This window comes from Diadema antillarum, unplaced genomic scaffold, assembly GCF_040938485.1.
Source record: "Diadema antillarum isolate AM-2024a unplaced genomic scaffold, OU_Dant_1.0 seq00001857_RagTag, whole genome shotgun sequence".
Taxonomy (NCBI): domain Eukaryota; kingdom Metazoa; phylum Echinodermata; class Echinoidea; order Diadematoida; family Diadematidae; genus Diadema; species Diadema antillarum.
Genome location: NW_027272529.1, coordinates 442,555 through 460,957, shown reverse-complemented (window position 1 = coordinate 460,957; position 18,403 = coordinate 442,555). Strand labels below are relative to the sequence as shown.

Sequence of the window (18,403 nt, the reverse complement as noted above, 5' to 3'; positions counted from 1 at the left end):
AAGCAACCATACATTTTGATAGTATACGTCGCGGACGTCGCGTGTGCCGATTTTCGGCGCGATCACGCGTTCCATAGGCGAGATCTGAAGGGGGGGGGGCGGAATCCGCCCCCCCCCCCCCCCGATATAGCATAGCCAAAAAAGCCCAGCCTGATTAGGGTTAAATAAAGAAAGAAATATCGTTACATTTTGATGCCATCTTCTGTGAATAACTTAAACATCGCTCCGGCGATTCTAAATAAGCTCACATCAGAAGGAATCACAAGGTATTGGGTGTTATGACTGGTTTATCGTCGAAGTTACCTTCTAGCAATCTTCATTGATCACAGCGTTCACAAACACCTGACGAAAATCCTGCTCCTGTCGTTACAATGAAGAAGAGACTTTACATTTTGAGCGTGCTTGTCGTTTGATGTTATGTCCTTGTTCATCCGGGGAGCCTACAGTATACAGATGATATTTTGATTGCTATGATCCGACATTGCTAGACACCCCCTTTAACTCATTTGATCCACGTTTTGTCCACACAGTGTCCAAGGCGGCCATCATCGGAGTGTGTGCGGCCATCATGACGACACTAGCCATCGTGGTCATCACAGCATGTCGGTGCATGCGCAGAAAGCCGGGTCGACCCTCCTTCCTGCTGACGCGCGACGCGGAGCGCGGACAGCGCACATTCTACACACGCCCCACCGCAAAGCCCATCAGCAGTCCCGAGCTCTCTTCACCCGAGAGCGGCCCGTCCCGACATCTCCCTCCGACCGGTAAGGGATCTCCACACCTCACTCCGACCAAATGGGGGTCGTCCACGGGTTTTCCGTCCCCTACCCAGAGCGAGAAACGACCTCCTATCTCCACCTTCAGCGGCTCAACTGGAGGTAAGCACTCCACGTTGACTCCACAATACACAAACGAGCGGTTGCAATACATTTTGAGGGGCTGAAACGATATTTGAAAATAAGGAATCTCTTAATCAAAGAATACGAGTCACCAACTATTACATTGTTTTAGGTTAAATCGGCAACCTAAAAGTCCCTGTTTGAGTTTTCTTTCTCCTCTTCTTTTTCTCTTTTCCAGGATAAGGCTTCAGATTTCTTCGTATCTACAAATACAGTAATCTACATAAAGTAAAAGCAAATGTCCACACACACACACACACACACACACACACACAAACACATACACACACAATGATTGTCTTTTAATGGAGTTGCCATGCCTCCCATTGTTTGCTTCTTTAAACTAAGCTTCAAGCGCGGTTGAAAAATAACTAATTGCATGAAAACGCGTGACCGACAGAAAATTGTGAATTCATTCGAGACCAATTTGTAGGTATGCTCAAAGTTTTGAATTCCTTCCTGGATAATTCCTCGGGGGAGAAAACAGCGCCTGTCATTTTCATCTAATCCTGGAGGCAGACTCTACTTCGCCTTTCATTAGTTGTCACCATGACAACAAAGTATTTTGATAAGCTTTTTGGAATCAATTTTCTAAGAGAGGCATGTGCAACAAGATAACAAAAGTAGCTAAGCAAATAGTCAATTTCATAGCCGCCTCCAGCTTCTCTGTCTTACAAACAAATTCTCTTGACATTTCGAAAGTGCTCTTGCGACGATATTTCACATCCATCCTGAGGATGTGAGTGAACTTCGTAGAAAACATCTCCTTTTCACGCCAATCGGTGCATAAGGAATTACCTGCTTATTTGTTTATCTGTACTTACATTCTTCTTCTCTGAAGCCTCTCCCCCGTGATGGAATTTTGGTGCAGAAATTATCATCTCACAATCACTAAATTGGCAACTCTGAATTTCACTGCATAGCTGTCACTGGAGAAAATAACAATAAATAGTATTGCAATCATTGATCTGCACGAAATCAGAAAGAAACATTCAAACTTTGCCAATTTGAGAGAGAGAAACGGTAACTTCAAGCTTCAAATATTATTTCAGGATCAGTTGATAAAATGTAGCGATTGACAATGCAAACGAAAGATTACAATGTGATGGGAAGAAAGGGCTTTAATGGAGGAAGACTTTCTTTAATCTATCTTGGAATTTGGAACACTTTGTCTGAAGAATTCCTAATAAAGTACAGCATACTGATATTATTTGATTGTACAACACATGCTTTAATTTCTGTTGCTTCCTGTTATTCAGTGTAGAATATGAGTGACGAAAATTTGGAAACCACGAATGTGGTGATCTATGCACACACACACAAAGATAATGATTACAACAGCACAATGGGGAAACCCAGAACTATGTATCAGATGGCTATGTATTTGTGGCCGTTATTTTTTTTTCCGCTGCTCACTGTAGGCAAACTTGACCCACAGACGTTGCACAAAGATTCGTACTCCGATGGAGGCGACGAAAAGTGCGAATCCGTGGACAATAAAACCCTGGAGAGCCTCGAAGACCGTCCCAATGTCGGAGTACTCAACTTCACCGTGGAATACCGCTTAGATAAAGCAGTCTTTATGGTGACCATACACCGAGCCAGCTACTTGCCCGCTAAGGTGAGTGTCACAAGATATTACTTTTCAACAGATAGAGAGAGGGGGAGGAGGGAGAGGGAGAGGGGGAGGGGTGGGGGAGGGGATGCAAGAAGGAGAAGAAACCCAGATAGAGATGTGTACCCGTTTTAAGGGAGCCGACGCTGAAAAAACAAGACTTTTTGAAGCATAGTATATGAAGAATCATTGTCTCGCATCCGGACTAACAATGGTGTCTCTAAGAAATGCTAAAGTGGGATATCATCTGACAAATTAAATGCACATCTAGCATTCATGCTCGGTGCTTTGGTTGAAGGGACACTCACCAGCTACCTACGGAGTACAACATCATCTTTCCCCAACAACCTCTAGAAGGTTACTATCATTAGCGAGTCATCAACCCGCAGTATTCGTTTCATTAGTTGTGTCCCAAGGAAGAGGCAAATGCATTCTGAAAGACATCAAACATCTCTAGCTGTGCTGCATAGGCCTGCTAACGGTGTTAGAACAGTTTGAATCATTTATGTCCATCAGCCAAAATGTCAGCATTAGTCTTGAATTTAAACTGTCACTCTATAAACCACGGCAGGCAATATTGGAAGAGTGGCGAGGGATGGGAGATATACTTATTTTAGAGAATTGTTCCCCAGACTAGCGCATGATCTGAATTACGCATGACACGGGTAGAAGACGGACACAACACTCAGTTTTGAAGTCAGACTATTATGTATGGAAATATTTTCAGTCCACGAAGCGACTTCGGAATTGTATATTGCTGTATCGTCAGGGTAAAGAACTGTGCCGAAATTGCCAAGTCTAGAATTTGCTCGGCAGCTTCATTATGGGTTACTGAGGGGAGACAGAGTCCAGTATCTATTACCGTCAGAATGTTCAGTACGCTGGACAGCTGACCTTTCATTTACATCAAGTGTCAATTTCGATACCAACTTCACAATCCCGAAGGACCTTAACAGCGGCATTGGAGTTTTGGCTAGGTAAGTAGGTGTTGAAATGGAGTATGATTTTTTTTTTTCATATCTTTGCCGACTGCATTTAGCAGGCTGCTTCTCACACAACCGATTTATTTTTACCACTAATGGCTGACGTGTACAATATTCCTCATCGATTGTCATTTGACAGATAAATGAATATTATGTGCCACCGTTCTCCATTTTTCACTTAATGAAATCTGTTGTGTTCATACCTTCGCGGTGCCAGGTAAAAATGGCAGAGGTAAAAATGGCAGAGGTAAAAATGGCAGAGGTAAAAATGGCAGAGGTAAAAATGACACTGGTAAAAATGGCAGATAAGTCTATGGGAAATTATCAATATTATTATTATCATTAAATTACTATTATCATTGATATCATTATGAGGGGATTCCAACAATGCTGCGAACCCCTTAAACAGTATAATTCTACGTTGTTACGCCCAATGAAGTTATCACACACACACACACACACAAACCCACTTTTGGTATAAACATACTTCTATATAGATATACATACTCGAATACACACTCTTACACAAAAGAATTCCGCTTACGTCCAGGCTAGCATATTGTCATTATTATACATACAGTATAAGGACATACATCACATAATATGCAAAGAACAAGAAACAAGGTACAAACACCATGATAGCTTGTTTCAGACACAAACGAAGAAAAAAGAAACAAAATATATCTATAAGGCCTTAGATTACGACATGAAAAACAAAAATAAGGGCATGTGACACTGAATTTCAAATACAGAAAAGAATCGGTATTGCTGAGATATTTGACCGTGAATTGATGTGTGAAAAAAAAGAATGGTTTAAACTCCATCCGGTTACGCATCCTATATTCATAATTATTTCATATATTCATGTAGTTGTTTTTTTTTAATGTATCAAGGGAAATACCAGAAGAAATATGTTTGATGCCTTTCAAACTTAGCTGTTGTTCCAAAGTCAGATTCCAATATGTTAAACGTAGTAAGTTTATCATAATGGTGTGTTGCTAAAGATTGCTAGATTCAGCCTCCGAAAATGACGTTGTTCCCTCGTTATACAACAACAGTAAGAAAGCTTCAATAAAAAGTGATAAGAATCTCTCAGTTAAAATTAAAAAAGGGGAGTAACAAAAATATTGCAGGCTCAAAATTCGTTGATATTTGTTAGCAAAAATATGGATATACCCAGGTGTCAAACCAAGATTTTACAATTCTGATCGTTATAAACATTTCATTAGATTCACAAACATATGTGGTGTTTTTTTTTTTTTCGGGAAGGGGGGGGGGTAGCAAAATAGTATGTTGCACAGGAGTTTTGGGACAAAACATTTTGGACAAAACATTGTGCCAAAACAAACACCTTTTAATTAAGATATTCGATAAAAAGGGTATAATTTGTGAACAGAAGGATTTTTTTATAAGAGACGTATTGGGATAGAATAATGAATTGTTGAAGATGCCTGTTTATGACAGAAAATGGAAATGGTAGGTTTGTTTGTAAATTGATATTTGGGACAAAAATTAGGCCAACCCCAAGAACTTTAAGCAGGAGAAAATCTTAGAGCGCAATTCAAGGATTTTCTAGGGTTTTCTATTTCACAGAAATAAAATTTGTATTACACAAGTAGGATTTACATGTGCCGTGGGGAGAAATGCAACACTGTCCTATTAAATTTCTCCCAGTGGTAACAGAAACAATAAAAAGTTCACTGCCAATTTTTCATACCTGCATGTCTGTTATCAAGCAATTTCATTTTCAGAAGTTTGCACACTTATTAAATTACCAATTAACATAGTTTAGGACCTACCAGATCTATAGTAAGTTTGATATTTTACTGACAAGAAAGTAAGAAACAATGAAAAAGTAACAAAAAAGGGTTGTAAAACAATTGTTTTTTCAACTTACCTGCAGGCTAATATATCCATTATCAGGTGTACCGAGGCTCATCTTTTTTTTACTGATATAATTGGATTGTTGACTGGCCAAGCATTTTTCAAGTTACATGAGTGTCCCATATTTCTCCCCGTGTCCCATTTCTCCCCGGTTTCCCCCGTGCTTTTTTACCTCTGATATTTTTACCACTGACATTTTTACCTCTGACATTTTTACCTCTGTCATTTTTACTTCTGATATTTTTACCGCTGACATTTTTAGCACTGACATTTTTACCTCTGCCATTTTTACCTCTGCCATTTTTACCTCTGACATTTTTACCTCTGACATTTTTACACCGAACCGCCCTCCCAGCCACTCGATATAGGTGCGGAATCGTGATTATCAAATATAAAAAAAAATATACCTAAGGCAGAGGCAGAGACAGAGACACATACACAAACACGCACACACACATACACACACAAAATAAGAGAGAGAGAGAGGGGGGGGGGGGTTAAAGAGAAGAAATTAAAGTGTAAATAACCAGCCTCACTGGTTTTAGAATGATGTTTCTAAAAGTCACATAAATATAATGCATATAAAATCACAATATTATTGTTTCCAACACTCCTTCGATAAACAGTATGTTCTACTCTACTAAACACTTTAAACAATGAAATTATAAATGAACAATGAAATAATATCGAGTAATCATTTTCAAGGTGCTCCGTACGGGAATGTATAAAAGTAACCAGAAGAAAAAAAAAAATATTTCAAGCCATGAAGCAATCAGTTAAAAGACTTTGGGTTGCCTAACAAAAGAGGGGAGGGGCTCGCTATCATGTTTTAGGAAGATGGAACATTAATTTTTTTTCCTTCATGAGATATGCCTTTCGAATATAAAAGCAATGACAGAAAAGCATGGTACGAAAACTCAATCTCTTTCCTAAAAACATGCTGAAACAGAATCCCAGTAGCAGTTAAAAAAAAAAAAAACAGAGAGAGAGTTTGTGCTCTTATGAAAAAAATTCAATATTGCAAGAGTGTGATCACAGATAATTAGCCTATTAGCCTATTTTGTTAGAGGCAATGATGTAATTGCTACTAAAGACGCCGAACCATCAAACCAAGTTAAGGCATCCCTGGCCGAGTATGACTCGTACCGATAAGTGATATAGGCGTAATTATGCAATAACTTTTTCCCCAGAATTATGATGTCAGGGTATCATTACTGTAATACCATAAAAGTATTTTGTTCCGCGAGAATGACATGTTTGTATCTTTCACTGAAAATTAAACAGGACAACATTTGTGTCGTGGAGACAAATTAACTGAACTTCGAGACATGGTAACTTTTAGAATACTGTATATACAGGACAATGCTAGGGTATCCTTGCGGTTTAGTTCATATTGCTTAAACAGAACATAACCATTGAATCGGTCGATACTAAAGGCACAATTTAATGTAGAATATATCGAGGAAGTAACCGGTCTTGTCTTTAGAAATAAAATACTGTGGAATAATATAAGCAGCTTACATGCAATAACAGTCACCTAGAAGAGAAATCATGTCTTCGTTGTCATCGTGAAAATTTCACGTTCTGCCTGCACATCAGTTTTGATATAATATTCACCGTTACTGCTACTTATAAGTAGCTCTTACGAAGTTAACATGCAAAATCTGCAATCTATAACATTAGCTGACTTGCAGTCTTGTTCATTGCAAATGAATCAACTGGTTGGTCCAGCTGTTATAAATTTGTAACCACCATCATTTAGAGTGACAGTAACCTGTAGAGAAATTTCGACATTTCGTCCCACTTGTATCTATAAATGCTCGTGACATTTACAAACTTTTAGTGGGCAGCAAGTTTCTGACAAAGTCAGTTCACATTTATAAACAGACACTGACAGACGGACACAAGAGAGAGAGAGAGAGAGAGAGAGAGGGGAGGGGGTCTCTTTCCAAAAATAATGACTCAGAAAATAGCATACAATCAGCTTTGGAGTAGTTCTAAGTTCGTTTTTCTCTCAAACAACCTGTGCGGGCAAATATTTGCAATAGATTGCATGAAATCCAGATTAGACTTTCGCTGTATCAAGAACATGGTGTGCGCAAACAGCATCATACACGAAGACTGGAGAATTCATAGGCCACTCTTTTGGAAAAGTCTCCAATAAAGTCGCTCCACAGCGATCTATTTGTTTGAGGAAGGAGTCAGCAGCTACTTGTAGAGTAATCTTAGCCCCTTCACTGAATCTGCGTAGATTCTTGGCCGTCACTTTTTGTATAATTTATGATTGCACATGTAAATCGCCCCCGGACAAGCTCCCAGATTTCAACAAACTGGAAGTGAATTTCTTAGATCGATGTACAAACGTTAATCTTTGACCATTAGTGGGTAAACACATAGCAGTGTAAGGTAAAGTTACTGTAATTCGTCCCCGGACAAGCCCCCAGATTTCAGCAAACTGGAAGTGAATTTCTTAGATCGATGTACAAACGTCAATCCTTGGCCATTAGTGGGTAAACATATAGTAGTGTAAGGTAAAGTTAGTGTAATTCTTCCCCGGACAAGCCCCCAGATTTCAACAAACTGAAAGTGAATTTCTTAGATCGATGTGCAAACGTCAATCCTTGACCATTAGTGGGTAAACGCAGAGTAGTGTAAAGTAAAGTTACAGTAATTCTTCCCCGGACAAGCCCCCAGATTTCAACAAACTGGATGTGATTTTTTTTAGATCGATGTACAACCGTAAATCCTTGGCCATTGGTGGGTAATGCATAGTAATGTGAGGTAAAGTTGTGAAAAAAGTAAGTGATATATAAAGTAAAGAAAATGAATATTAAATAAAGTAAAGTGAAGTGAAGTAAAGTGGGTGTAAGAAGATAATTATTCGGTTTATCCTTTTCTGGTAGGACCCAACGACAGGTGCCTCGGACCCCTACGTCAAGCTGTGTCTCCTACCGGAGAAAAAGCACAAGGTGAAGACGAGGGTACTGAGGAAAACCTTGAACCCAATCTACGAGGAGACCTTCACCTTCTACGGCCTCGCCTACAACCAACTCCAGGTCAGTGAACTCTTTCTACCACTTTGTACAGTCTTTACAGGAAGATAATGATTTTTATGGTAAAGCTTCGAAAATGGGAACTCGGTCTAAACGACTCAACTTAGAATTTGGTTTCTTTTGATGCACCTGCTTGCATAGTCAGGTTTTCGAATATGCCATGGAGAAAACATCTTGATTCCAGTGAACAAAGGCAATTAAGAACAAGAAATTTTACGACAAGAAATGGAGAGTTGTCAACAGCGTGTCGTGAATTTAATTATGCAGATATTCATCTATTGATCGCTTTATAGCGTTAGATAAGGTGCATTTTTTATTTCTTGCCAGATTTGTTATGAAATTGCAACTGACGTATTTATTTATCCGTTCTAGATATAACATTAAGAATAACATGACAATAACAACAGCGATTTTGTTTTCGAATCGTGAGTATTAACTGTTAGAACCGAGTAAGACCATTTAGAGTACGCCGATTCGACACTTGGGGTCATTTTGCAAATCTTCCCATTTGGGGCCAGATTTGGCAAACTTTGCCATATTGCGTCAATTTGCAAACCTTTCCGCAAAGCGCGACATGGTATTCTTCTTCATTAAAGCTCGTAACATTGTAAGCTAAACCCACTTATTTGACATCAATTTATAATGTGGGAACAATATTTTGCCAAACTCTCTGTTTAAGAGGCCGTAAAGGAGAAAAGCATACAAGTTCATTTCAGTTCAATTGAGATTGAATCAAAACAGTATGATATGTGCAAGATGTGCGCATTCTCATCAAATGTCAGTACTATGGAGATATAGGTTCACAAAATCAGCAAGAGATGTGAATTAACTAAACTGCTTCGTCGTTACTTTTCCTGTTGTTCCCCCTTCTCCCACTCCACAAAGCAGGAGATGTACGGACATGGGATTGTGATTGATACATAACGTTCTGCTTACACTATGGCACAATTGTATTTTCGTCTTTTAGTGTTGTCATGTGTGGGTTTGTTTGCTTTTTTTTGGGGGGGGGGGTTTGAGCATCGAATTTATATTAAAGAATGATTTAATTTTTGATGGATTGTCAACTGTGTTTTTTTTAATGATGAAACCTAATTTGAGAATTATGAAGCAGGAAAGAAAGAAAAATACAACTTTATTCTTAATCTACGTAAGAAAGTAAATCTGGGTAAGAAAGATATAGATGAGAGGTTAATCTTGCAACGAAAAAGTAGAATGCAGTGAGGAGAATTGGGCTCAACTCGATCACATCAAACAAACATATACGTGTTGACGCTGTAACTAAAATTTGATGAATTGGTTAATTGCAACAGGGCGCTCTTGTTAATTCAATTATTTATTTATTTATTTATTCATTTATTTATTTGTTTATTTATTTGTTTATTTATTAAGTTATTTTGTTTTAGTAGGGTAGCTCTCTCAGTGGCTGCAAACACTGTTATTCTCAGAGGCCCTACTCATACAATACTGTACATCATGAAATACATACATTGTAGACACATTAAAGGAAAATAACACAATATACAATTACGGTACACTTACAACATGGCCAGGTAGTTTGAGTATTGCGGAGGTAAAAAAAATACATAAAGAACTTCATCTTTAACATTGCAATTCACTGAGAATTGGTTGCTAAGATAACAAAAAGTAAAAGTAGGCGGAAGGGGGTCAGGGTGAGGGAAGAGAGACAGAAAGAACAAGAGTCAAAGGAAGAGAATATGAGAAGTGGAGAGAAAGGTCATCTGAAGAAAAAGAACTGACAAGTTTCTTTTTGACTTGTTTCTAATTCTTCCATTTACAGGGCGTGACGCTGCACTTCGTGGTCATGAGTTTCGATCGTTTCTCCCGCGACGAGGTCATCGGCGAAGTGGTGATGCCGCTGTCGAACGTCGACCTGAGCACGCGGCCCGTCAACCTGTGCAGAGACATTAAACCAAGAAACAACCGGGTAAATTGACGATCACGATCTATGGTAGTCGTAATGTTAGACGCTCTTCAGCCCTTTATACAACTTCAAAGAGTCAGACGTGGGACAATTATGAGGTCTGGAGGTTCTACAGTATTGAATTCATTCACGTTAGTTAGACAAGCGCTTTTTAAAATCTCTTTGATATTCAATCCCGACTTTACCTATAACAAATATATAGTTTAAGATGTCAGGGATTCGAAAGTTATTACGTGATTGAGACTTAGCCCTACTTGAAACTTTTCCCAGTGATGCTATGACAAGATTGGAATATAGACCTTCCACACTGGACTCCTCCTCCAGTCGTTTTACCTAATGTCCCAATTGATGGCAATATTTGACGGCAATGCAATATCATACAAGCATTATTATCGATATCCTCAAAACATGTGAACCAAAACAAGTGGAATCAACAAGAAAAAAAAGTACTGGTAGGCATACTAGTGAAAGTAGAAACAAAAATGTGGTAGTTGAAAGTAGGTCTGTTGTTTGGTTTCTTTATCGTGTGTGACAGTCAGTAACCAGCAGGAGCAAAAATCAGTCAATATTTAAGTTGACCAATAAACACGGAACAGGGGAAGACTTTGACTGATGGCTCTGATTAGCAAGACGATCGTTACCCTCATTAAAACGGGGCCCTCGATGTTATTCTAGTCTTGGCTAATTTCCTCTGGCCCACTAACTTGATTTATCTATTTGTTCATGTCGTTGACAACTTGATTGTCTATCCGATCATGTCATCCTTAATGCGCTTAAATTATATGATGCTAATTACATAGGACGTTCACACACAGTAGTGCAGGATCTTGCTGACTTTTATTGTTTTCCGGTAAGTAATGATACGGAGCCAATATCAAATATAGCGACAAAGGTCATGATGTGTCAGGAAAAGATCGTGAACTTTCTTCGTGATGTTAAAGCATACGAAGTCAGGATAACATGTGAAAATACAGGCCCGTAGCCAGGATTTTTCAAGGGGGGGGGGGGTGCGGTCACTAAAAAAACGGACCTTCGGTACCAATACCAATGATGACACACACACACAATTATATATATATATATATATATATATATATATATATATTCTTTGGACGACCGAACTACAAAAGTTGTATAAGAATTTGCGCGCGAAGCGCGCCGCAAATTGTGAATTTTGACTGTTTTAATGACGTTTTAAAGTCTCGAGGAAATTTGTATTTTTGTCTGTTGCATGCAATCGCGTTACGGTATTTCATCTAGGAAATAGTAAAAACTCATTTTGCCAGGAAGTTGCAAAGTTTAATTGTGTTCGAGACTCTGCGCGCGTAGCGTGCCGCAAAATTGAGAATAGTGATTTTCCTGGTGTTGTTTTAACTTTTATTTTTTCTATTGTATACCCGCGTTAGCAGGCCTGAAGCCAGGATTTTTAAAGGAAGGGGGGATTGCGTTAATTAACAAAACGGTCCTTTGATACTGTCCCGGGAGGGGTAGCGACAATTAAAAGGTGGACACCATGCTCATACATGGACTTTCAAAGTGGCCCCTAAACGAGTAATGATCATATGATTTTTTCGGGCCTTAAAAACAAGTATTCCTTAAATGTTTCCTGTACCCTAAAGAAGTACTTCATCATGATTGAACAATATATATACCATTTTCCCAAATTTCGGCCTTTTTGATACCCTTTGATTATATACGCTCGTACATCACACTTTCCATCTAATCCGTGAGAAAAAACGACCCCTATTACGCGTTTTCTTTAGCGAGTATGGTCACGGTGTCCACCTTTCAGTTGGAGTTTTCCATCCCATTGGATGCTGTTTGGAAGATGAAACATTCACTTTACTGTACAGTATATCAGCCGTTGGTGTGCGAGTTTGTCAAAAACGAAAATAAATAAGAAAATTTTTAAAACAAAATGAATTGTAAATGTGAACCATTTATATTTTGCCTCCATGTGGTAGGATATTTCCAGCATTTCCGAACTTTCAAATAATCATTTTAGATTTAATAATATTAAAGGTAGTAGATCCGATTCGCAAACATCTCCAATATCAGTCAAATGTCATATTAACCATCATGCTAAGAAGGTTTTCTTTGTGAAATTTGGAGGTCAGTGAAATTCAAAAATTAAACATCCGTTAGCCATTGGAAGAAGTTGAGTGCAAATTCAGACCTCAGGCTTAGTGCTCAGATGTTTTCCTATTTGATTTGATCTGTCTTACTGTGCACACTAAGATACATACTGGAATGGTTATTTCTTATTTATTAAATTATAGTAGCATATTTGGTTACTAGCCGTCTCTAGGCATTTTCGAATTTGGGCTGCAAAGAGATCCACTACCTTTAAGTTAGAAGAGAGATAAGTAAATAATGATAAAATAAACAAACAAAAAAGAATGAGTTTCTTTTGTAATACTATCTGACAAACTTTTTACTTTACCATTTTACTTCATAGCTCAGCACTTTCCATTCTCTCTCATACCCTCTTACCCATTACATTTAAATGAAAATAATACAACTAAAATAAGTTTGCGTGCCTGCATAATACTCTTTGGAAATTATAAGTGAAAATGTTCTTAGGTTTTGGCTCACTTTAAAATGAGAACCAATAGAACTGTCACAACATGAGAAAACATATAAGTAATAATCAACAGTACATTTCCGAATTTGGCCTGCAAAGAAATCCGCTACCTGTAAGTTAGAAAAGAGATTAGTAAATAATGATAAAATAAACAACAAAAAAGAATGAGTTTCTACCGCCGTATCCAGAACAGAGCCTGAAACGGTGCAGGCTCAAGAAATCGTTTGTACTATAATACGTCTTGAAGTACTGTGTGATACTGTTGACTCAGACTTCTACAAAGCTGTAAGTGAGAATTGTAATCCAATCCGACTCATTACCTGAGATATTTATGAAAATATATCAATAAAGAATGTAAATTAAATAACGATGCGTCACAATGCAGTCTAACGCTCTCACAATGCTATCATACATAGGGTTTTTCACTGACTGTTTTTACTCCGGAGCTCTTGCAATATTCAGGCTTTTGTAATACTATCTGACAAACTTTTTACTTTACCATTTTACTTCATAGCTCAGCACTTTCCATTCTCTCTCATACCCTCTTACCCATTACATTTAAATGAAATACAACTAAAATGAGTTTGCGTGCCTGCATAATACTCTTTGGAAATTATAAGTGAGAATGTTCTTAGGTTTTGGCTCACTTTAAAATGAGAACCAATAGAACTGTCACAACATGAGAAAACGTATAAGTAATAATCAACAGTACATTTCCGAATTTGGCCTGCAAAGAAATCCGCTACCTGTAAGTTAGAAAAGAGATTAGTAAATATTGATAAAATAAACAACAAAAAAGAATGAGTTTCTACCGCCGTATCCAGAACAGAGCCTGAAACGGTGCAGGCTCAAGAAATCGTTTGAACTAATTAAATATGCTCAAATTCGTCAAGTTTGGACTGTTCGCCATAGACAATTCTACTTGTATATAAGGTACTTTTCTGATCTAATTTGCGTCACTGCTACAAATGTTACAATAAAGATGTATACACATAAATAATCCCTAAAGTGTCCACTTTCAGAATCCGGGCGCCCCAAGTTTGCTTCTTAAACAGTTTAAAAGTTATGGCAGATTTTGTGGAAAAATGCGTCGATTTTTGACCCGTTTTACGTGTTGTAGCGTTCGCGCGGAAGCGCGGCTTCGCAGATGACCGAAAGTTTTCAATATGTAATAGCTCGCACAAATTGATGTGTTTGTGTGCATGGGGACGATCCGATGGTTCATACAACAAAAGGGTTTCGTACAATTATTTTTAACATTGTTAAACGTACTCTTCCACATTTACGTAGCATATAATGTGTCTTTATATTTATTTGGATTGTTATCTTGAGAATTGCTAAAAACCGTTATTATGAAAAAGTGGACCTTTCAGAATTTGGGGGGGGGGGTGCGTACGCACCCGACGCACCCCACCCCCCCCCCCCCCCCCCCCCCTGGCTACGGGCCTGAAATAAGATGTAATGCAGTATTTGAATAAGTGTACTATAGGTACGGAATTTCAACCCACAGTTTAGGTTTGGATTTAAAACGTACCAACGTTTAGAAAAAGCGAGAGAGAAAAAAAAACACTTCGTGTAAACGCTTCGAGACGCAATAAACATAACTCTGATGGATAAAATATAACAGTGATGAAAGAAATCAACACAGCGGACTCAATGATAACTCAATTTTCAAAAGTTAGAACTAAAATTGTAGCTTTATCTCATCTTATTTTAAATCGGATTTCACTTAAGACCGAATCAAAGTTCTTTTGGTGGAAGGGAAAGGAAATAGGATGGAAATGTCTCATGGCGCCAACTCTTGTTGGGGGCTAAACCACCAACTTGCCTCCTGTCGCAGGGCTAAAAACCACAGAAGAGCTAAGGAAGGCGATGGACGTGGTGAACGACCCATTCCCGTTTCAATATCTGCCTGTGCTTACCTACTTTCTCTCATGCGGGATGGGCAAAGTGAATAAATAACTGACAAAGAAATCAAATTTCGACGACCCAGGCCGCGCGCTTTGCTGCTTGACGTCAAAGTTTGTTTAGTATCTTGTTATTTTTGTGGAAGCTGAATGCACACGAATGCAGAATGATATGCATGAACAAAAGAGAGGAGAGGCCACAGAGATATGGATGAGAGAGAGGGAGGGAAACCGGGAGGGGGGAGGGGATGGGGAGGGTGGAGGATGTAAAAGCGCCTACTCGAGTAATGCCCGACCCGCCGTTGTTTATATGGTCTCATCCATTCTTATCACGTCTACTTACAAGCCAATTTGCTCCTCCGATGGCCGGCAGAAATAGGGGACTACGTCATTGCTGCCTACTGTCTTGAATCCTAAATACTCACCCCTCCCCCCCCCCTCCCTTCAGCTCCTGCTAATCGGCAAGCTGGATGCAAAAACAGGGTCGCTCACGATTTGGCCTCCACACGCATCAGCGTCAGGCTCGCATCATCCGGTTTGAGTTAGGTGATATTCCATACACAGAGCAACAGAAGTGACGTGAAAACATATTAACATTCAAGTAGTCACATTAGACAATTAAACCCATGAAATGTCAGCAGGTGGATTTCCCTTGTTGGGGTGGGTGTATGACCTGTTGTTGTTATTTCATGAGTTCATAACGTGCAATGACTCTTGTCTCATTTGGTTCGCATTGCCGATGATCTCAACAGGTTATGATGGCATTGATAAAGGTCATTTTAAGGAATAATAGCAATGTTAGGAGAAACATAATGGGACAGAGCTCTGGCCTTATGACAAACAATGGAAGCGACAGACGTGGCAGGGAAATTTTTTTCACGATTCTCCTTTCTGTCTCTCCCCCACCCCCTACCCCTCCCAATCTTTCTTTCTCTCATGTACGTATTCACATTCTGAACATTGACTCCTCTCTCTCCTCACATCATAAGAGCCCTTTATTTCAATAATGTTTGCCAAAACATGTCTTAAGCATAACCATGAGGTATGAGATGTCATAGGTCTCTGCTCCATGATTGTGTAGAAATTCTAAGAAGCCAAATGCACACAGAAATTACGAATTGAGCATGCATCGTGTGTTGTTTGGATGTAGGTCGTGTGCGTGTGTGGGGAAAAGGAGGCGTGGGTAAGGAGAGAGGGGAAGTGTTAACGATACAAGGGGAAGTTTCCCCATAGTACATGATTTATATACATGTGGATTGAGTGAATGCAGCAATATTAGTAAACTCATCAGTGAAAGTCTGATGAAAATCGAGCAATACGTTCAAATTTATGATTTTTTAATATTTTGCCGCCGCCATCACTGGATAAGAAGACATCAACAGTTCGTGACGCCACTGCAGATCAACGATATGAAAATACCGATACAGTGTATAAAGAGAATTCCGCAATATTTAATTTTTCTAGCATAATGAAAGAACAGTGAACTTTCTTCTTTTAAAAAGCAGGGGGAATAGCATTACCCTTATAACATGTCAGTAACGTAATATATATATACTTCTCATCCTATTGAATCTTCTTTATATCGTTCTGTGACGTCACAAACTGTAGAAGTCTTCTCATCCAGCGATGGCTGTAGCTATAACAACTTTAAAAAGAATTCATATCTTTTTGAACGGATTGTCCAATTTTCCTCAAACTTTCACTGATGTCTGCTACTGATATTGCTGCAATTCCTCAATCCACATGTATATTTTGGGAAACTTACCATTAATTAATGCAAACTTCCTTGGACCACGTGTCGATCTGGATGCAGGCAGATAAAAATAAATTGGTGAATTGTTGCTATTCCTGATCACCTGCTGATATTCCATAAAAAGCGTTCTCTTCATATACATGTAGTTTAGAGTGAATAGATACATAGTTTACGTGATCGAACATATCGTATAGTGTATGTTTGTACACTGTAAAAACATCGGTGTTAGATTTAACACCATGGGTGTTAAATCTTACACCGATTAAACTTCAATAGAGGACCACACCCACAGGTGTAGAAAATGCACTGTGATGGTGTTGAAAAGTGTTCACCTGACACTTCGTGGTGTTAATTTGACACTGTACCTGGTGTTATTTTGACACTGTACTGGTGTTAATTCAAAAATGACACCACATGGTGTTGATTTGATATTTGTTGGTGTTAATATCAATGGTTTAACACCCCTCCATCTTCAATAAGAGACCACACCAGCTGGTGTTACTGTGGTGTAAATTTATTTTCACATTATTTCAAAAATCTAGTATTTTAATGTAAAATTCTTGATCGTCTTGTTTAAATAAAAAATCAACAAGAAGTGCAGTTACTAAGAAACTCTTCAAAAAACAGTTTTGTATTTGGAAATGACACCCGGAGGTGTTAATTTAACACCATAAATTAGCACCGAAAATTTAACACCAGCTCGGTGTTCACTATTTAACACCGGACTTTTTGCAGTGTATGTATGTGCGTGTGTGCGTGTGTTTTTTGAGAGAAAGAGAGTGGAAGATATTATATATCTTTTTATTATATTCATTCATTCTTTATTGGTCTATGTCAGACATAGATATAGACATATAAATACATTGTGTACGTGTATAATTATGTCTGTCTAATTATGCATCGTGTATATCTCTATGATCTTTCCCCCTAGATCCCCAAATCTCAGGGGCGTGGCGAGCTTCTAACCTCCCTGTGCTACCAGCCAGCCGCAAACCGTCTCACCGTGGTGGTGCTCAAGGCGAAAAACCTACCCAAGATGGATGTTACTGGTCTTGCCGGTAAGACAAGTTTTCAATATATACATACAGTTATCCTGTACACAGTTAATCTGTGTACAAGATACTTGTCCGCAGATAGCTGGTATACAGTTTACCTGTTCACAGTTAACCTATCAACAGTATACGTGTCCACAGTTAGCCGGTATACAGTTGATCTGTCTACAGCTAACCCGTGCACACTGGTTAACCTGTCTACAGGATACTTGTCCACAGTAAGCCTGTATACAGTTTGCCTGTTCACAACAAATCTGAACACAGTTAACCTCTCAATTATGTCCACAGGATACTTATAGACACAGTTAGTCTGTATACAGTTCATGCAGTTTACCTGTCCACAGCTTAGCCGTACAGCTTCACCTGTACAAAGTTAACCTGCCAATAGGATACTTGTCTACAGTTAGGTTGTACACGGTTAAACTGTACACAGTTAACTTGTACTCAGATGACCTTTGTAAATCACAATTAAGTTGTACATAATTAAGCTGTACACAGTTAGCCTGTTATGATATACTATATCTTGGCCAATTTCATAATCTTTTCCTTGCCTTTGAAGTTCGGAGCAATCAATTTCATGAAGTTTTTGCTCGCTGTACTGAATCATCAGTTAGATTCGCGAACAGGCAAGTGGGAACATTGCGGCATTGTATATTCGCAGCAGGGATGGTATAGTATTGGTTGAGGTAAGGCTTCAGCTTTCAAGGTTTTGCAAGATATTTAGAAACCAT

The 18,403-nt window shown here is 38.7% G+C and overlaps 1 protein-coding gene across 1 annotated transcript in view; it reads left to right on the top strand.

The window, feature by feature from the left end:
• The window catches only part of LOC139712787 (synaptotagmin-4-like), a 77,985-nt gene that overhangs the window by 52,361 nt on the left and 7,221 nt on the right, over positions 1-18,403 (top strand). The window contains exons 2-6 of the mRNA XM_071624578.1: positions 531-878; positions 2,321-2,520; positions 8,285-8,437; positions 10,233-10,379; positions 17,552-17,678. Of these exons, the coding sequence (XP_071480679.1) occupies positions 531-878; positions 2,321-2,520; positions 8,285-8,437; positions 10,233-10,379; positions 17,552-17,678 (975 nt within the window). The remainder of the gene's footprint in view (positions 1-530; positions 879-2,320; positions 2,521-8,284; positions 8,438-10,232; positions 10,380-17,551; positions 17,679-18,403) is intronic.